The sequence below is a fragment of the Cyprinodon tularosa genome, unplaced genomic scaffold, assembly GCF_016077235.1.
Source record: "Cyprinodon tularosa strain WSP-4 unplaced genomic scaffold, ASM1607723v1 ctg1228, whole genome shotgun sequence".
NCBI lineage: Eukaryota > Metazoa > Chordata > Actinopteri > Cyprinodontiformes > Cyprinodontidae > Cyprinodon > Cyprinodon tularosa.
In genome coordinates, this window is record NW_024038035.1 from 4030 (window position 1) to 24388 (window position 20359).

Consider the following 20359-nt stretch of genomic DNA (forward strand, 5'->3'; position numbering starts at 1 on the left):
ATTTATTTGTATGATTCAGCTGCTACTAAGTATTCAACCACCTGTCTATCAGCTGGAATTCTCACCCTCAAAGTCCTGTTAGCCTGCCTTCAAAATGTCTAACTCCATTATTATCCTAAATCAGATGCACCTGTTTAAGGTCGTTAGCTACATAAAGACACCTGTCCACCCCATACAATCATTAAGAATCCAACCACTAAAATGGTCCAGACCAAAGAGCTGTCTAAAGACAATAGAGACTAAATTGTAGCTACACCAATTGTCAAGCAGCCTGGTGGAAAAAGCTCCACTGTTGGAGCAATCATTAGATGGAAGAAGCTAAACATGGCTGTCAATCTCCCTCAGACTGGGGCTCCATGGAAGGTCTCACCTGGTGGGGTCTCAATGATCCCTAGAAAGGTGAGAAATCAGCCAAGAACTACACGGGAGGAGCTGGTCAATGACGTGGGCTGGGACCACTGTTTCCATGGTTACACACTAAGACGTTATGATTTGAAATCATGCATGGCATGGAAGGTCCCTTTGCTTAAATCAGCGTATTTTAAGGCCCGTCTGCAGTTAATGAGCATCTGGATGATCCAAAGCAGTCATGGGAAAAATCATGTGGTCATAATTCCATCACATAACACCATCCCTACTGTGAAGCATGGGGGTGGTAGCATCATGCGACATGGTGACCCCACTGTATTAAGGAGAGGATGACCGGGGTCATGTATTGCCAGATTTTGGGGAGCAACCTCCTTCCATCAGTTAGGGCACTGAAGATGGGTGGAGGCTGGGTCTTCCAGCATCACAATGACCCGAAACAAACAGCCAGGATAACCAAGGTGCAGCTCTGGAAGAATTAGATCAAGGTTCTGGCATGGCCTAGCCAGACTCCAGACCTAAACTCAATAGAGAATCTTTGGAAGGAGCTCAACCTCAGTGTTTCTCAGCGAAAGCCCAGAAACCTGACAGATCTAGAGAAGATCTGTCCGGAGGAGTGGGCCAAAATCCCTCCTGCAGTGTGTGCAAACCTGGTAAAAAACTACAGGAAACGTTTGACCTCTAGAAGGCTACTGTACCAAATATTCTAAGCTGTTCAGATACTTATCTGCAGCTGTATCTTACCAATAAATAGCTAAAAAAATTCATACATTGTGATTTCTGGATTTTTTTTTTTAGATTATGTCTATCTCAGTGGACACGTATGGTGACACTTTCAGATCTCTCCATTATTTCTAAGTGGAAGAACTTGCAAAATAGCAGGGTGTACTTATTTTCCTCACTGTAGCGGTCCATCTTAGGCTGTTACATTCTTACTTTCGTTCATTGATAATCTGGTCTCCTATTGTTTCCTTGATTGGACTCTCTGCCCTCCCCATCGTCCTCAGTGGCAATATGAGTCTTGATTGTTGTTGACTTGAGGATTTTGCCACTGGACAGCAGTGAGCCCCCACCTTGTCTTTAGTCAGGAAGTACAGAAGAGCATTGAGCCAAGCATTGAAGGAAGCTAGAGGCCGTGTGATCTTGTAGCACATGGATACTGTTGTCATGGTTTGACAGGGGACTCTCTTAGCCACCTTCAGCAACAGAAAGATGGTTCTAGTAACGTGGAAGGGGAAAAAACATAGAGCAAAGAGCAGGGTGATGGTGATGATAGTCCTGATAGATTTACGTCTGCGACTTGCATATGGAGAGTGAGCACCGAGGAAAACTGTTATCTCATCATCCTTCCCTATCGCCCCCAATACACCATTGCTTTCTCTCCCAACAAGTGAAGAGCCGCTTCTACCTCTTCTCTCCGCAACGTTGCAGTCTCCATTTCTTGGTCCTTTGCGGGAAGAGGGTCGAGATTTCAAGGTCTTAAATATGGTAAGTACTACTTGAGAGTAACACCAAGCAATTATGGAAAATGGCACAAAAAAGCCCAGTAAATGTAGAATGATTCCATAGGGAACATAGTGAAGAAACTCTTTGTCTATGGCATCGTCCCAACAGTTCTGGTATCCCACAATAAGTGATTCCAGGTTATTGTAGCTGTTGTTGCCTTTTACAGACGATGCATCATGGCTCCCATTGTAAATAGTGGTGGTTGCACTGGTCCATGTTCCAGCCATTTTGGTTATGTGCCCAGTCTGAGCAAACCGGAAAATAGGGCAAGTCAAAGCAAACACTACAATCCAGACCAAAATGCAAGTGTTCTTGACAGCTTTCTTGGTCTCTAGTGTGATCACTTTCATTGGGTGGCAGATGCCGAGGTATCTGTGAACAGAGATGCAAGTGAGGAAGAAGATGGAGCAATAGAGATTAAAGTAGAAGAGGAAGCGGACCAGGCGGCACATGAAGTCCCCAAAGACCCAGCGGTCATGCATTATATAACTAGCCACAAGAAATGGCAAAGACAGTCCATACATGAAGTCTGTGGAGGCCAGGTTGACCATGTATATGAGGGAGGCATTCCAGCGCTTCGTTTGACGGAAGGAACGGTAGAGGATAACGGAGTTCAGGGTGATGCTGAATAGGAAAGTGAACGAGTAACATATGGGGAGGAAGATGTACTTATAGGATTCATTGATACTGCAGGATGAAGCAGGAGGAGAAGAGGGAGCAGGAGAGGAGGAGCTAACAACATCTTGGGGCATAGTGGTGCTAATGATTGGAAACTCTTCACTGTTGGAGGACATTGGGGGGGAGGAAGCTATGTTCATGAAAAAGTTCATTTGTTCAGAGATCCATCAGGAAAACTGGTCGTCATTTTCACATCCTTGGGTTATCTCGCCCATGAATGGCCATCTCTGCCGGCTGCCGTTACCCTAGAAACAAAGACACAGATAAATTAGTAGGGACCAGAAACAATCAAGTCCATGAAAAGCAGCAACAAATGTGTTCTGAATGTTTCACTCTACAGATATATGTTATTATTCACAAAGTTGGTGGGGAAACTGCATCCACACACAGGAATATTCCCGCCTTCCTGTCCAGTATTAAGAGGAGACAATGTTCACGAAGGCTGGTAGCCTTCGGACTCCTAGGCCTGCTGACTTGAGCCACCAATTGGCAGCTGACGCAATAAAACGAGGGGACCAGACAAAAACAATCATTAACACGCTCTCTCTGCAGGGCACACTTCATACCAGGTAAGTTGTGGTAAATAGAATATATTCTTTGGTCGGTACGGATTATGATTTGGATTAATAACATTACTATCGCAGCCCAAAAGGCACAGTTCACCGTCAACATAGTTGATTATTATGTTCAGAATGACCCAAGGCTGTTATGCGGCCATTTTCTTGACTTGGTGCAACTGGGTAGAACTTTTGATTGCCCTCTGCTTTTCTTTACTATAAATACTCCCTTGCAGTAGTAGCCATTGAAAATCCCCCCACTTTCCTTGATGGGTCTTTTCTTGATGGCCGTTTCCTTAAGATTCCTTTTTTAAACATCAATCTTTGTACTAAAATATTCTTTCTGTCATGATTTGTGGACATTAAGATCTGAAGAGAAGCATAATCTCCTGGTAAAACCCTGTTAATCAGTAAAAGGGTGAAATTAGAGTAATAAAATATGCGCACCCAAGAGAAGGAGGGGATCACTCCAATGCCAGGAAGTTGCCTGCCATTCAGCGGACATTTGACTCGGAAAGGCCATTCTGAATGGCTGCTCCAGGACTGGTCTTGTCCACTGAGCAAGATTTAGGTGTATACTTGCACCTTAAGAAGAAAGGACAAACCTCTGATAACGATAACGCTCAGATTCTAGACACAGAGGACAGATGGTTTGAAAAGGGCTGAAGGAACGAGAAAAGCCATTACAGTTTTGGCTTCCAAGCATTTACAGTTGGGTCCTTGAACTCGTTCAGAAGAGGATTCACAAGAACACTTATGATTCAAATGGCCAAATGCAAAACTCATACAAAACAATGGAATTGAAGCACCCAGGAGAACCACAGGTAGGTCTTTCTGTGGGACAAACGGAAAATACATGAAAAGGTGTTGAAACATCTCAAGAAAACAGCAAAACTCTGTTTAGCAAAGTTGCCTTTGCTGAAAAACAAACAAAAAAAGGCTGACGAAATTTGCTAGATACAGTTGTTAAAGTGCTTGTGGGGAATCTTTACCAACTGAAAACAGATCTGTAGGCTTATATTTAACTGTAACTACCTAGATATGCTCTCCTTCATCTGCTAGAGTTGAAAACTGTCCCAGAGCTCATCTGCTTAAGCCGGGTATGCACTGTACAATATTTTCAGTTGTTGTACTCAGGTACAGCTCACATTGTACGATGAATCCACAGGGTTTAAAAGGTCTCATCTCACTATGTATGTTCTTCCACTGTATGGCCAGATGTTCTGATGCGATCTAAATGCTTGACCTGTATGTAAAAAAAACCACAGGTCGGACTCCGTGCCGAGAAATGGCGCTGGTCGGACTCATCAATCTGGAAAAAGAAGAAGAATTCCCTTGTTTGCACATGCTCAGTGCTCAAGGTTCTGGTAAAGCTTCAACAGCAAGATTTACCCACCAACACCTTAAGAAGACCGACTGACTTTCAAACGTGTTTGATTTCTCCCAACCTTACGATTCTTGATCGGGAGGTGGTTGTAAGAGGCTGATTGCCCCTCGTTACCCTCTGTATACTACATGATGCAGGAAGCACTATGAGGCTGAAACTCAGCCCCGGCTCACACCGACTCCGGTCTTACCGTTGCGGTGCGGTGGGTGCGGCGCAGCAGTGATTCCAAGTCATTAAAAAGACCTAAACCTCTCTCACCGGCTGCTGAGCTGTCCGGCTGCGGTTACCGAGACACTCCGGCGCTGCAGAAAATTCCGCAAGAAAGCTATCCTTGCGGCGTGCCGGAGCCCTCCGCAACAAGCTCTCGCAAATATCCTTATTTGGGCCGTGTTATCGCATGAAGTTACGTGAACTCAAGTGAACTTCTGTTCTCGCGAGTTAAATCTCCGGACCTGTTGCCGGAGCCGCAGAGCCGCACCGCACTCAAAAGGGCGATGTGAGAGGGGGTGTGCGGGAGTTGCGGTCTCCGTCGGCTCGGTAACCGCACCAGAGCCAGTGTGAGCAAGGGGTCACAACTAGAGAATTGACCTGAAAAAGGCAAAAACTCGGCTTCAGCCATGTTCATGGCATAGATGATGCCACAACAGGATGTTCTACTGCCATTAACTTTCTATGTTTCTCTAATATAGGAAGCACTCCTGGATGAACAAGTCATATGCTGTAGCAACATGGTAGAAGAAGTGGAGTCGGTAGAGGAGTTTAAATACCTTTGTGTTTCCCTGGACAACACACTGGAAAGGAGACCCAACTGTGACAGAGCAGACAGGACCTCTAGATCCTTCAGTGTTTGTAAAGGATGCTGCAGATTCTCTAAAAGTCAGTTGTGTCTGAACTTCAATCAGACTTCAGGTGCAAAACAAACAGATCCTTCCTTCCTTTACCAATCAATGTCTACAACAACTAGATGAAGACAAACAATCCTGTGAGTTATGACCTTTCACTTTTCTTTGGGATTAACAATCTTTGATTTGGATCAAAGTTCCAGTTGTCGGCCACATGTCCTGAGATTGAAGAGTTCAAGAAATATGAATTTCAAAATGAACTCCAGATGATAACCAAACTCAGCTGAGCTGTCTGTTCTGGGCGAGGAATGGATCTGTGTGACGTGACTGAATCACTTCTCTGAGACAACACGGGGTGGGAAATGGTGCTACATCTATAATCTGAACTGAATTGACCCAACTGCTGTGAGAGGAACTGCTTCCCCCATAAAATCCATCCAGGCTGAACTTATGGAGGAAGCAGCTCAGCCCTGTGTTTATTGCAGCAACAACAGGAAGCATTTCTCCTCCAGCTGAATCACCAGAGCCTTCCTGACTTGGAGAAACAACATTTTATCGTCTGCATAACGACGAAGCAAAGTCGTCAACAGAAATCACTGGTCATAATGATAAGTAAAACATTTGACAATGATTGTGTTGTTTTCCATTCAGCCCATGCAGGGGGGGGGGGGGATTTACCTCTAGGCAATACTAGGCAGTTGCCTAGGGCCCCAAGTTCCTGGGGGCCCATAAAACTCTGTTTCCATGTATGGTTAATACAACTATTCCTTATTTCTGCACATTAATTATGTTTTTGATAAAAATCCTTTGGCTAAAATGCCATCAGAACGCTGATAATATTAAGTGTGTCTCAGCCCCCCCCCCTTCAGTGTCCACCATATTGGATCAGTCCATTTGCTGCACATGTTCAGAAAGGTCCAAACAGACAGCAGCAAACCATTTGAAAACAAACCATGCAAAGAGCAGTGTTGCCAACTTAGCGCTTTAGTCGCTATATTTAGCCACTTTTCAGACCCCTCTAGCACTTTGATTTCTAAAAAGCTCCTAGCGCCAAATCTAGAGACTTTTGTTTTCAGCCCTGAGCCCCTGATGCAGTCTTTGCTATGAAACACTTTCTTGTAGAGAAAAGGGTTTTGTCAGGAAGTGAAGGAGAAAAGTAATTTAGAAAATCTCAATTCTAACATCTTCTTTCCTCATTTTGTTGTTTAATTATAAATGGGTAGCATCCTTGCTAACTTGAATTGTTAGCTTTGTACCTTTAGTCCATATTTCCACTATCATTTCTATTCGTAGGCATTTCGAGAAGGAGGGGCTCCAGTGGAGAAAAAGGCACATTATCGAGCCGCCGGCATTTCTGCTGATGGTAGAATGGTGTTCTCCAAAAATACTGGTGAAGTTCACCACAGAACCAATGCAAAGAAGGGATGGACCCAAACATCATTCAACTTTTCAACCTTTTGCCACATTTCAGGCTTTCAGCGCAGATATATTAAGTTTAATTTTTTTGTAAAGAATCAACAACAAGTGGGGCACAATAAGGAAGTGGAGGGAAATTTCTTGGACATTGAAACTTAGAAGTAAAAAAACCAAAGAGTGGGGCGTGCAAAATGAATCGGCTCTCTGAACCTTCAGACTGATCAGAGATGCAGGACCAGGATCTTTCTGGATGAACTGTACAGATCTAGAGCTGAGGAGGGAGACTCTGTCAACAGCCAGTCTATGCTTCAAACATCTGGCCTTTATGGAAGGAAGACATTTCTGAAAGACATCCATAAAAAGTCTAGTTTAAAGTTTCCTGGGAGTCACAGCAAACATGGAAGCTCATCACCCTGAACACGCCATCCATGTCAGACACGGTGGTGGCAGCATCATGGTCTGGGCCTGCTTTTCTTTCAGGGAAGATTGTTAAAATGGAAGGAGCCAAAAACAGGAGGATTCTGGGAGAAGTCACAATGGAAATAGACTGGCAGATCGCAGTCACACAGAAGCGAGCAGGTTTCATTTTCGGGCTCTCCAACATTTTATTTCTCCATTTAATAAACACACGATTTAGTTAGATAGGGATTTGTTGCGAAAGAATTAGTTACAATTTCAAGCATTTTCAAGCATTTCATCCAAAATATTAGCACTTTTCAAACCTTGAAAACACAACGTCAAAAGTCAAGCATTTTCAAGGATTTCCAGCACCCGTATGAACCCGGTCCTGCCTCTGATTGGTTGGCTTCAGAAGTCCCAACATTTCCGTGCCGGTTGGTCGTCTGTACATTTAATATGTTGGATAGTAAACAATCAGTTTAATTCATCCTGAAGAACAGTGCTGTAAAACTGCTAAATGTTGTAGATTTTCAGAAGCATTTAAACTCATTCTAACCTTGATCACCTTTTTTTTTTTTGGACCCCCCTCAGCTGAACTCCACCCTCGGGGGTCAGATGGGTTTCTTGGAATAATGGACCATCTGACTAATGTGCAGCAGTCGGGTTTATTTCTACACATCAGTCAGGATCTGCTGACATCGGATCAGTTCGGGGAAAAGAGGAACATTCTGGACCAAAACCACAGAGTTCTGCTCAGTGATGGAGGAACATTTCTACACATTACCCACAATCCCACGTCTCTGAGACACGTTACCGTCTGGACCAAGTCCTAAACTGAGACACGACTCCATCTTATAGCGACCGCTGTAAAGAAAATACTAACGGCTTTGAAAGCAAAGCAATGATGACCTGAAAGCGACGCAGAGATCATTTTAAACCTTATTTCTTATTTTCCAGGCCGGCTCTTTATGCATGGATCCACTCAGCTGTTTGTTCAGGGCCTCTTCCTGCTATTAATGGAAAACTTCAACATGGCCGGGCAGCTCAGGATCAACTAATGACCTGCTAGCTACGTTTAGCCAGGGTGTCATTTTAGTCATTGCTCTCCTTATCTGTGGAATATTACCCTTTTTAACTGAAGACAATAGGACACCAAACTAATATAATACTCTGCACACATGTTTATTTTATTCTTTTATCTTATTTTACACTTTTTATATGGGAAGACTGTAATTTTACATATTTTATTCTATATTATATTTTATTTTTACTCCGTCTCTTCTGTAAACAGGCGCACTGCAAGAAAAGACTTTTCCAAAAGGGATTAATAAAAATAATTCTCATTCTCTCATTTGAAAAAAAACAAAGAATGAAAAAATGAAACATGGAGACGTTCAGAGGCTTAAAAAAATAAAATCTAGATCTTAAAAGGTGGTTAAAATTAATATAGAGAAGGGTTATAAAATAAATTGTATTTTTATGTCAATTTTTAACATCCTTTCTACATTTTTGAAAAGCAAATGAATTCTATTCAGTTCATTTCTATAGCTCCAGTTCACATCATGTCATCTCAGCTCACTTTATAGATCTAGATCATCCAGATCATCCAGTCAGATTGATTCAAAGTTTTCTATCTAAGGAAAACCAGCTGATTGCATCGACTCATTGACTCTTCAGCAATCCCTCACACTAAGCATGCTTGTAGCGACAGTGGAGAGGAAAAACTCCCTTTGAACAGGAAGAAACCTCCAGCAGAACCAGGCTCAGTGTGAGCGGCCATCTGCTGAGGCCCACTGGGGTTCAAGGAGACAGAAGCAGACATAGAAAAAGAAGCATAGATACAAAAGGCAACTGTCAACCAGCTCCACAGGCGGCCCCGTCCAGGAAACACACAGCCAGGCAGACGAGCTCCGAGCCAGCTCCCATGTCAGAGGATGAAGAGAGCACATCCAGTTAGTCACAGTCAGAGAAACAGGACTACACTGGAAAACAGGCCAAGCTCCAACATCTAGAAACAAAGGTGTTGATGGCAGCAGCACAGCTGATATTTCTCTCCAGGATGGAGTCACAGCCAAACAGGAACAGACCAGATGAAGCTACTATGAGAAAAAGCAGAGAGAGCAGAACGTTAGAGATTGAACTAACAGATTCTGCAGAGTGGGAGAATAGAGAGAGAATGAAGCAGAATGATGAAAAAGGGGTCCCTATGTCCTCCAGCAGTCTAAGCCTATAGCAGCAGAACTATAGAGATAGATCAGGATAACCTGAGCCACTCTAACTAGAAGCTTTATCAAAAAGGAAAGTTTTAAGCCTAGCCTTTAATTTCTTCCTGTTTTTTCTTTTTACAGTTTTTCTATACATAGATATATCAAGGAGGTTATTGTCTCTATATCATTAATTTCCTTAAAGAAAATAAAGTTCCTTATAAATTATTTTTTTTATCAACAATAATTATTAAACATCCAGCGAACATTTAGAGAGCTGCAGAGGAAAACTATAAAGTTTGCTAAAAGAAAAAATATTTAACTAATTCTGACAAATAGATAATTGCCTATGGTTACCGTGGCAACGTTAACACTAGAAGGAATCAGTACTATCAGGAACAGTAGGTAGAAGTCTGAAGATGGAGATCAGGAGACATACGGTTCTTGTAGGAATGGTTTCTGTTTCATTTCGCATCAGAATCTTCTTACTGCAGGCGAAGAAAATCTTTTTATCATTAATACCAAAAAAAATGAGACGTTAGTAAGGGAAAGATTTAAACCCTTAAGCCCAGAGCGTCTTAGGAACAAATTCCACCTGAAATTCCATCTGTGAATTAAAGTTCGGCTTCCAAACTATAAATTGGAAATAAAATTGTATTTGTGTGACAGAAAGGCATTGAGGAATATTTTTCAGGTGGAAACAATATTTGAAATGTCACCATGTCTGATTAAATAAAGTAAGAAGGAAAAATATTTAGCCTCGTCACATTTAGTTCCAAAATAAACACTGAAAAGCTATGATGGAGTATTAAGGCTAGGTTAGAGATTTATTTTTTTTATTTGAGAATAGAGTTCTAATATTCCGAGAATAAAGTCATCAGACATCAACCGGTTTCATAAAGAAAGCTTGGAGCTCCGCCCAGCAGATGACGTCAGACCAGCTCCACCAATCAGCAACCAGAGTCCACTTTGACATCCTGCCCAGTTTGATCCTGATTTGTCAAACCGATGCTAAAGTAGAACTTCACATGATGCTCCACATTCCTCACTTTAGGGAAGAAAGAGCTTCTTGGAAGAGTTGTTATAAAATACAACTTTATTCTTTTAATTTTCTGAAACTCAAAAAAAAACTCTAGCCTGGATGAACCTCAGACTTTATAGATCCACATCTTGACTAGAACTCAAGCTAATCTGGACTGAATCAGTTGAAGCATCTTTGTTCCACAAAGATTTAAGTGAACAGTGAGCTAGAAGGAAATGGAATTTTAACACAGTGCCGAAAGTGAAAAAAATCCATATTTCTCCTCAACAAAGGGAATCTTTTCAGAGAAATATGCTGATTTTCATTATTGGAGACCTTCTGCTTCTGTCTCCTTGAACCCCAGTGGGCCTCAGCAGATGGCCGCTCACACTGAGCCTGGTTCTGCTGGAGGTTTCTTCCTGTTCAAAGGGAGTTTTTCCTCTCCCCTGTCGCTACAAGCATGCTTAGTGTGAGGGATTGCTGAAGAGTCAATGAGTCGATGCAATCAGCTGGTTTTCCTTAGATAGAAAACTTTGAATCAATCTGACTGGATGATCTGGTGAACTGGAAAGTGACCTGAGATGACATGATGTGAATTGGCTCTATAGAAATAAACTGAATAGAATTGTTCAGCATGAGGCAAAGCCTTTGCTCCTCAGATTTAGTCGTCGATTCACTGAAATTTACCAATAAAATCACCAAACTGAATAGAAATGATGAATAACAGAGCAGCTAATGTGACGCATGCAGATTACATCACCTGAAATGATCCACAATGACCTCTGACCCCTCCTTGGAAAGGTCTGAGCCTCTAGTTTCCAATGATGGCGGCCATTAGGGGGCGGGGCTAAAGATGAATACCTGCTGTTGCATTACTCCCACAGAGTCACACGTCAGGTGCAAATTTAAATCTGATCTTTTATTTGTTTACGCAGCTATAAAACAAAAAGCATTTGAGAAAAAATTATTTTGAAACGTTTTAGAGATTTTAAAGCTCCATTTGAAAGGCGTGTGGATGAAACACCATGTGACTCTGGTTTGGCCATTTCTATAAATAGATAAACATGAGCAGGGCTCGGTACGGGGCCTGCCAGAAAGCACCTTAGAAAAAAAAGGAATTAAAAGTAAAGAATCCATTAAATGTCAATTTAAAGCAGAATCATCTGAAGAAGTTTGGATAAAGGAAAGATTTTATTTCTGTAGAAGTTTTATTGGCGTGTCATTATGTGAAATGTGGCTCTAAACGTATTTGCATAGCTGCAGACGTCCATTAGCTGAGGATATACTCCCTGATAGCTTCTATTTGTTCTGCTGGATGAGGTTAAGCAAAGCGTTCCGCTGCCATTAAGATAAATCCGTCACATTAGACCTCGAACCGTTAATCTCTGCTGATCGGACGTTCAAGGCCAGCTTAAAAATAACGAAATTCTCTCTTTGCACAACTGGAGTTTCAGAGAGTCGCTGAAAATTAAACAGCCTTCTCAAATTTAAATTTTAAATCATACAATTTGTAATTAAACATTTGAAATTGAATTATTAAAGTGAATTCTATGATTTTTCTTATTCACTATTATAATATTATGTTTTCATTCCTGTTTCTAAATGGAGATTTAAAAACAACAATTGATGAAAATGATTTTATATATATTAGGATTAATGAAGTCGATGCAATCAGCTGGTTTTCCTTAGATAGAAAACTTTAAACAGATCTGACTGGATGATCTGCTTCATCTAGATCTATAAAGTGACCTGAGATGACATGATGTGAATTGGAGTTTTATAAATAAACTGAACTGAATTAAAATATGTTTCCTTGTCAAACATTTAAAAAATTAATCGCTTTTCCATTTTTGGAATTTTTTTACAATTTCAGTTGTTTTTAATATCTCCAGTTAAAGGTAATAAAGCAAAAGTCGCTCATATTCAGAATTTAAACTTCTAAAAGTTCTTTAAATCTGAAATGATTCCATCCTGTTCAATAAATGATCAGTGTTTTTAATTCAGAGTAATTTTCATTTAAATGTGTTTTAAATGAAAGAACTTTCAGAATTTTTATCTGGTGAAAATTCAGCTGCAAACGTGTGAACTCAGGCCAAAGTTTGATGCAGCTTCTAGCCAATGAAATGAGCTCATTTGGTCACGTGATGCAGAGGTTAGGTGTAGCTTAGTTCTCGGCTGAATGAGGAGCTCTTTTTGAAAAATAGATATGATTACCAAACATCAGGTGATTACTAATAGAGACGTGATCACAGCTAGTGCTGCACCCCCGCCTGCCAAGGCTCTTAGTTTGATCCGGAAGAAGCAGCCGGCGACAAACTTTTTATTTTTTCTGACCAAATGAGCTCATTTCATTGGCTAAATTCTGCTCGAATGCGTTGAGTGTAGATTGCTTTAGCTTCAGTTCACCTAAAGGTCGACATGTTTGCAACCGAATTTTTTACAGCTGATTTGTTTTTTTTGCAGCTGAGTTTTCACCAGATAAAAATTCAGCGTGAGGAATTAAATGTGTAAAAAAATGCAGTTGCAAAAAATTCAGCACAAATTTTTTGCAACTGCATTTACTGCAGCTGATTTCTACGGAAGAGGATTAGGGCCACTAAAAAAAAAGTTAACTGATTTTTTTTTATTTTATTTCAGTTTAGTATGGGAAAAAAGTCAGAACTCTGACTTTTTTTATTGTCAGAATTCTGACTGAATTCTGAGATTAAAGTCAGAATTGTAAGAAAAAGTCAGAATTCTGACTTTTTTCTCAGAATTCTGACTTTAATCTCAGAATTCTGACTTTTTTTATTGTCAGAATTGTGTCAGAATTCTAAGATTAAAGTCAGAATTCTTAGAAAAATGTCAGAATTCTAACTTTAAACTCAGAATTCTGACTTAAATCTCAGAATTCTGACTTTTTTTATTGTCAGAATTGTGTCAGAATTCTGAGATTAAAGTCAGAATTCTGAGATTAAAGTCAGAATTCTGACTTTAACCTCAGAATTCTAACTTTAAACTCAGAATTCTGACTTTATTCTGACTTAAATCTCAGAATTCTGACTTTTTTCTTAGAATTCTGACTTTAATCTCACATTTCTGACTTAAATCTCAGAATTCTGACTTTTTTTATTGTCAGAATTGTGTCAGAATTCTAAGAAAAAAGTCAGAATTCTTAGAAAAATGTCAGAATTCTAACTTTAAACTCAGAATTCTGACTTCATTCTGACTTAAATCTCAGAATTCTGACTTTTTTTATTGTCAGAATTGTGTCAGAATTCTGAGATTAAAGTCAGAATTCTGACTTTAACCTCAGAATTCTAACTTTAAACTCAGAATTCTGACTTTATTCTGACTTAAATCTCAGAATTCTGACTTTTTTCTTAGAATTCTGACTTTAATCTCACATTTCTGACTTAAATCTCAGAATTCTGACTTTTTTTATTGTCAGAATTGTGTCAGAATTCTAAGAAAAAAGTCAGAATTCTGAGATTAAAGTCAGAATTCTAAACTGAAATAAAATTTTAAAATCAGTTAACTTATTTGTTTTTTCCCACTGGCCCTAATCCTCTTCCATAAATTTCTTTGCAGCTGAAGTTTTACCAGATAAAAAAAACAAAACAGTCTTTAAATTTTGGTGCTTTAAAAAACTCAGAGTTTAAAATCAGGTGAACAAACAAAGGCTCCATCTTTAGTTGACTTTTATGCAGTTTTTTTGTCAGAAGCTGATCAAGGCGAATGGAAAGAGCCATCAGCCTCCATCAGCCTCCCTCCTGCCTCGGCTGCTCTTTGCTCGTTGCTTCAGGTCTTTGCTCAGTTTGTTTGACCTCTGGTTGCGTGCTGCTGATTTGGAGCGAATGTTTGCCTTCCTGTGCACAAGGGTATGCTGCTGATTCAGTCCCTTCTACCTCATTAATTCAGCAATAAGTAACCATACGTGACCATGGTCTGGCCATACATCCTCCATAAACTACTTGTTTGGTTTTTTTTACCCTCCAGTTTTTATTCAGTGCTGTCGCCGTGCTAAAATTAAAGATATTTTTCAAGATTTTGGTGGTTTTAAAGTGAAAAACTATTAAACTAAACTAAGGATTCAGTTATTTCTTTTGTTTTTAACTGTCATATCTTTGTGGAAAGTAAAGCATATAGCACCACTCTGTGTGGCATGTAGAGCAGCATAGAGAAACAATAAAAAACAGAATCACAGAAGAAACAGTTTCTATTTAAATAAGGGTCTAATTTAGTTCTTTTAGGGGAAAAAAAGGTTTTTAATGCTTTAAATCTGTGAGTCATCCGAGTGCATCATGAATAATGACTGAGGAGGCCCCTGTGCCATCTGGAAACACCTTCAGCTCATTTAGACCCTGTTAGAAACCTGAACCAGAACAGAAACATCTCATAATCAGCCAGTTTGTCTAAAGTTTAGTTTATAAATATCACATTCTTCCATTTTATAAACTCTTTCTAAATATTAAAAAGTTTCCCCCCGATTCTCAGCATCCACTGTAATCTGGGAATCTGTAAGCAGATTATTTGAAATGTTCAGGCCCTGGATGAGTGCGCTCTGCTTGAACAGGACAGCTTACCTGCTCCCACCATGAACCCTACAGCTTCAGGTCAATCTGATGCCGGCGAGGAAACGATGAGCGAGTCCAAACCGCTCGGACCGGAACCGCAGGACGGCGTTCCGAACCAACGGAGGTTTTCTCCCGGTCACTGGAAGCAACAGCAAACAGCGGCAGGAATCACTGGATGTTTGGACCACTTCAGCTTTCGCCTCATTTTGCTGCTGCTCACAACAGCAGGGGGGGGGGGTTTCCATGGTGACGCAGTCCCTCCCTCTGAGCTTCACTGTCATCCGCTTGTTCTTCTTCCACACGTGAGAGGCATGTTCTTTACCCCGTTTAGGGAAACGACCTGAAGGATGAATGGATCAGACTTCTCTTCTCCCCGACCGTTCAGAAAACTTCTTTTTAAGAAGTTCTACTTTTTTTTTTTATCCTGGGAGCCCCTAAAGTAAAATGTATTTATTTAACCCTTTAAAGGGCAACATTTAAAGCCAATAGTGTTATTGGAATCCAGGACAAGATCTTATTACCTTTGGAACATTCAAAAAATAGGAATATTTTGATGGTTAAAATGAATATCAATGTAATAATAAGAAACGCCAAGTTACCCAAATATATTACACTGCAAAAATCTAAATCTAGATAAGTTATTTTTTCTTAAAATAAGTGCATTTGTTCTTGAATTGAGGAGGTAAAAGAGACATTCTGTCAATGAAACAAGACAATTTACACTTAAAATAAGAAAACACAGTTGCATTGTCTTATTTCAAGTGCATATTATCTAATTATCTTATTTTAAGAGTAAAATTACTCATTCCATTGACAAACTTTCCCTTTTACCTACTCAAATTAAGGTGAATACAGTTATTCAAAGAATTTTTCACTTATTTCTAGATTGTTTTTGCAGTGTAAGAAAAATAACAAAAGTGCTTCTTGAAGAAATTCATGAAAAACACTCTGAAAGAAACACATTTTTTGGTCCAACATAACCTTAGAGGTATTAATGCTGATACTGGCACTGACATTTTTTAGTTTATACACCTAAAAATAATTGTTAACTAGACTTATTATTAACTTGTCAATCAGCTTTTTACCTTTTTTTTCTTAACTTTTCAACTTAATTTCCAGTAGGTTACATATAATTTAAAGGCTAATCTAATTGGTCAAATGCCAAAATCAGATGTGCAGCCATGTAGCAGCATCTATGCTAAATGGCTGGATATAGATCTTGTGCTTCTAGACCTCACTGAGGGATGGGGGGGCTCCATTTGTAAGGAAAGTGATCAAAAATGCCAACTTGCCCTATAAAGGGTTAAAGCTATAAAACTCTTATTTGTCTTAAAGACAAAAAGAAATAATTATTTTTAATGTAGGCAGTGAAGAAAATATGACCCAACCCAGAAATAATTTGATCATTAAACACCAGCTCATGGATTTAGAAGATAATGGTTTGAATCTGAGCTGCATAAGCTTATGGCTAACCTGTTTAGTTATGAACAGGATTAGCTTATGGCTACCCTGTTTAGTTATGAACAGCATTAGCTTATGGCTACCCTGTTTAGTTATGAACAGGATTAGCTTATGGCTACCCTGTTTAGTTATGAACAGCATTAGCTTATGGCTACCCTGTTTAGTTATGAACAAGATTAGCTTATGGCTAACCTGTTTAGTTATGAACAGCATTAGCTTATGGCTACCCTGTTTAGTTATGAACAAGATTAGCTTATGGCTAACCTGTTTAGTTATGAACAGGATTAGCTTATTGCTACCCTGTTTAGTTATGAATAAGATTAGCTTATGGCTAACCTGTTTAGTTAAGAACAAGATTAGGTTATGGCTAAGCTGTTTAGTTATGAACAGGATTAGCTTATGGCTAACCTGTTTAGTTATGAACAGCATTAGCTTATGGCTACCCTGTTTAGTTATGAACAAGATTAGCTTATGGCTAACCTGTTTAGCTATGAATAAGATTAGCTTATGGCTAACCTGTTTAGTTATGAACAAGATTAGCTTATTGCTACCCTGTTTAGTTATGAATAAGATTAGCTTATGGCTAACCTGTTTAGTTAAGAACAAGATTAGGTTATGGCTAAGCTGTTTAGTTATGAACAGGATTAGCTTATGGCTAACCTGTTTAGTTATGAACAGCATTAGCTTATGGCTACCCTGTTTAGTTATGAACAAGATTAGCTTATGGCTAACCTGTTTAGCTATGAATAAGATTAGCTTATGGCTAACCTGTTTAGTTATGAACAAGATTAGCTTATTGCTAACCTGTTTAGTTATGAACAGCATTAGCCTATGGCTAACCTGTTTAGCTATGAAAAGAATTAGCTTATGGCTAACCGTTTAGTTATGAACAGGATTAGCTTATGGCCAACCTGTTTAGTTATGAACAGGATTAGCTTATTGCTACCCTGTTTAGCTATGAATAAGATTAGCTTATGGCTAACCTGTTTAGTTAAGAACAAGATTAGGTTATGGCTAAGCTGTTTAGTTATGAACAGGATTAGCTTATGGCTAACCTGTTTAGTTATGAAAAGCATTAGCTTATGGCTACCCTGTTTAGTTATGAACAAGATTAGCTTATGGCTAACCTGTTTAGCTATGAATAAGATTAGCTTATGGCTAACCTGTTTAGTTATGAACAAGATTAGCTTATTGCTAACCTGTTTAGTTATGAACAGCATTAGCCTATGGCTAACCTGTTTAGCTATGAAAAGAATTAGCTTATGGCTAACCGTTTAGTTATGAACAGGATTAGCTTATGGCTAACCTGTTTAGTTATGAACAGGATTAGCTTATTGCTACCCTGTTTAGCTATGAATAAGATTAGCTTATGGCTAACCTGTTTAGTTATGAACAGCATTAGCTTATTGCTAACCTGTTTAGTTAAGAACAAGATTAGGTTATGGCTAAGCTGTTTAGTTATGAACAGGATTAGCTTATGGCTAACCTGTTGAGTTATGAACAGGATTAGCTTATGGCTAACCTGTTTAGTTATGAACAGCATTAGCTTATGGCTACCCTGATTAGTTATGAACAAGATTATCTTATGGCTAACCTGTTTAGTTATGAACAGAATTACCTTATGGCTAACCTGTTTAGTCATGAACAGGATTAGCTTATGGCTAACCTGTTTAGTTATGAACAAGATTAGTTTATGGCTAACCCAGAAACAACATCTGAATGCTACAGATATGCTACATGGCAATAAATGATCCTTCAGACTCGGTCTAAAAGAAGCTCTCCAACCTGATCAATGCTGCCAGAATATAGGAGCATCCTGCCTTAAAGTTACGCAGAAAAAACATTTATTATTTTTATGCTGATGATATTGTGTTCAATTGGATGTTTGTTATGAACAGGCTAAACTAAATGAATAAATGGAAAAAGAAGCTCATCTTTGTGGTTTTTAATGTCACTTTTTAAAATGCATTACAAAAACATCCATGTAGAAAAAGTAATCAGTTTAACATGTTAACAGCAATATTTAATAAAAAATAATCAAATCCTAGATGATAAAAGTTTTGGAAAGACTTTCTTCTTTTTAGTTAAAAAAATAAGTAAATAAACATTTCTATCTTTAAAACTACTAATAAGAGTCCAGAACCGACAGGAGTTCTGCTGTAAACTACTGAGATGGAGCTCTGCAACTGAAAGTGCTTTCAGAGGTTAGTTCAGCTCTGATTTCTATTCTTTTTAATGACACACTGAGGCCGCTCCTAATGAAAGATACTGATTCTCTACTCAGATGCCAGTTTCTTTCTCCCTTTGAGCTCTTTTCAGATTTTAATGTCTGCTAAAGTAGAATTTACTTAAAAACCGCCAAGGATTAGCCTGACCTAGAATCCAGAATCAGGAGTCCAAAATCACAGCTGCAATTGCTTGGGGTGTTGCTGGTTTGGATCTAAGATTGCTGGTGCAAATGGTACAAAAATGGTGAAACGTGCTAAATAAACTGAGCCTGCAGTCTGTTTCAGGGTTGATTTGTCACATGCTGGTGGTAAGTAAATTATTTTGAATCTCCTCCCAGGATTTTTCCACACTCTGATGATTAGCATAAGGTCTGCAAAATGATGAGAGGAAACTAACCTTTCCTGCTCTTCTCTTTTTACAGATGCACACCTGGTAAGTTAGATCAGGTTCGCAAGCAAGTTTGGTTGTGGCCGGTTTGTCGGAAAAATCTTGCTAAGCAGTTAGCAACTTAGCGCTAGCAGGTTCCCAATGGGAAATTCCATTGGGACCAAGTAGCACTAAATTGGTGACTTAGAAACGACGCTGTTAAGGAACGCTATGGACAGCGGAAACATGCAAGAGGAGGAGAGTTTAGTGTCGGAGGTCGTGGATGAGTCTCCTCCGTCATCCATTTTTTATTTAGAGGAGGAAAGCGGGGACGAAGATGTTGTGGAAGAGGACGCCAGGGCGGCAGAAGCTTGGTTTGGTGTAGAAGGCTTCCAGCCGTACATGTTTGAGCGCTCGCAACGCTGCCAGTTAATTATTCTTATTTCAACCGTTGCATGTATTAGCTGCGACACATGAATCAAGATGTTTAACTAACTTGCCTGCAGAAGATAACGGAAAAAAGGATTTTTTTTTAAAGAGAAATTTTCTAAATTTAGGGACAATATATATGATATATAAATGCACTCTGTCTGATGAAGAGTACATTTATATACATGTTTAAACCAGAATGATTTGACATTTAAATACACTATATTGCCAAAAGTATTTGCTCACCCATCCAAATTATTGGAATCAGGTGTTCCAATCACTTCCATGGCCACAGGTGTATAAATTCAAGCACCTAGGCATGCAGACTGTTTTTACAAACATTTGTGAAAGAATGGGTCGCTCTCAGGAGCTCAGTGAATTCCAGCGTGGAACTGTGATAGGATGCCACCTGTGCAACAAATCCAGTCGTGAAATTTCCTCGCTCCTAAATATTCCACAGTCAACTGTCAGCTGTATTATAAGAAAATGGAAGTGTTTGGGAACGACAGCAACTCAGCCACGAAGTGGTAGGCCACGTAAACTGACGGAGCGGGGTCAGCGGATGCTGACGCGCATAGTGCGAAGAGGTCGCCAACTTTCTGCAGAGTCAATCACTACAGACCTCCAAACTTCATGTGGCCTTCAGATTAGCTCAAGAACAGTGCGCAGAGAGCTTCATGGAATGGGTTTCCATGGTCGAGCAGCTGCATCCAAGCCATACATCACCAAGTGCAATGCAAAGCGTCGGATGCGGTGGTGTAAAGCACGCCGCCACTGGACTCTAGAGCAGTGGAGACGCGTTCTCTGGAGTGACGAATCGCGCTTCTCCATCTGGCAATCTGATGGACGGGTCTGGGTTTGGCGGTTGCCAGGAGAACGGTACTTGTCTGACTGCATTGTGCCAAGTGTAAAGTTTGGTGGAGGGGGGATTATGGTGTGAGG

The 20359-nt window shown here is 39.8% G+C and overlaps 1 protein-coding gene across 1 annotated transcript; it reads right to left on the bottom strand.

The window, feature by feature from the left end:
- Positions 1-262: 262 nt before the first annotated feature.
- Positions 263-15347, bottom strand: LOC119777356 (P2Y purinoceptor 3-like). The gene is made up of 2 exons (XM_038276204.1): positions 14942-15347; positions 263-2795 (listed from the first exon to the last, which is right to left on the bottom strand). The coding sequence occupies exon 2, from the start codon at positions 2700-2702 to the stop codon at positions 1299-1301; it is 1404 nt and encodes a 467-aa protein (XP_038132132.1). The 5' UTR covers positions 2703-2795; positions 14942-15347; the 3' UTR covers positions 263-1298.
- Positions 15348-20359: the final 5012 nt, after the last annotated feature.

Excerpts from the sequence above, each read along its gene's own strand:
- LOC119777356 (XM_038276204.1), bottom strand. The coding sequence starts at position 2,702 with ATGAACTTTTTCATGAACATAGCTTCCTCCCCCCCAATGTCCTCCAAC.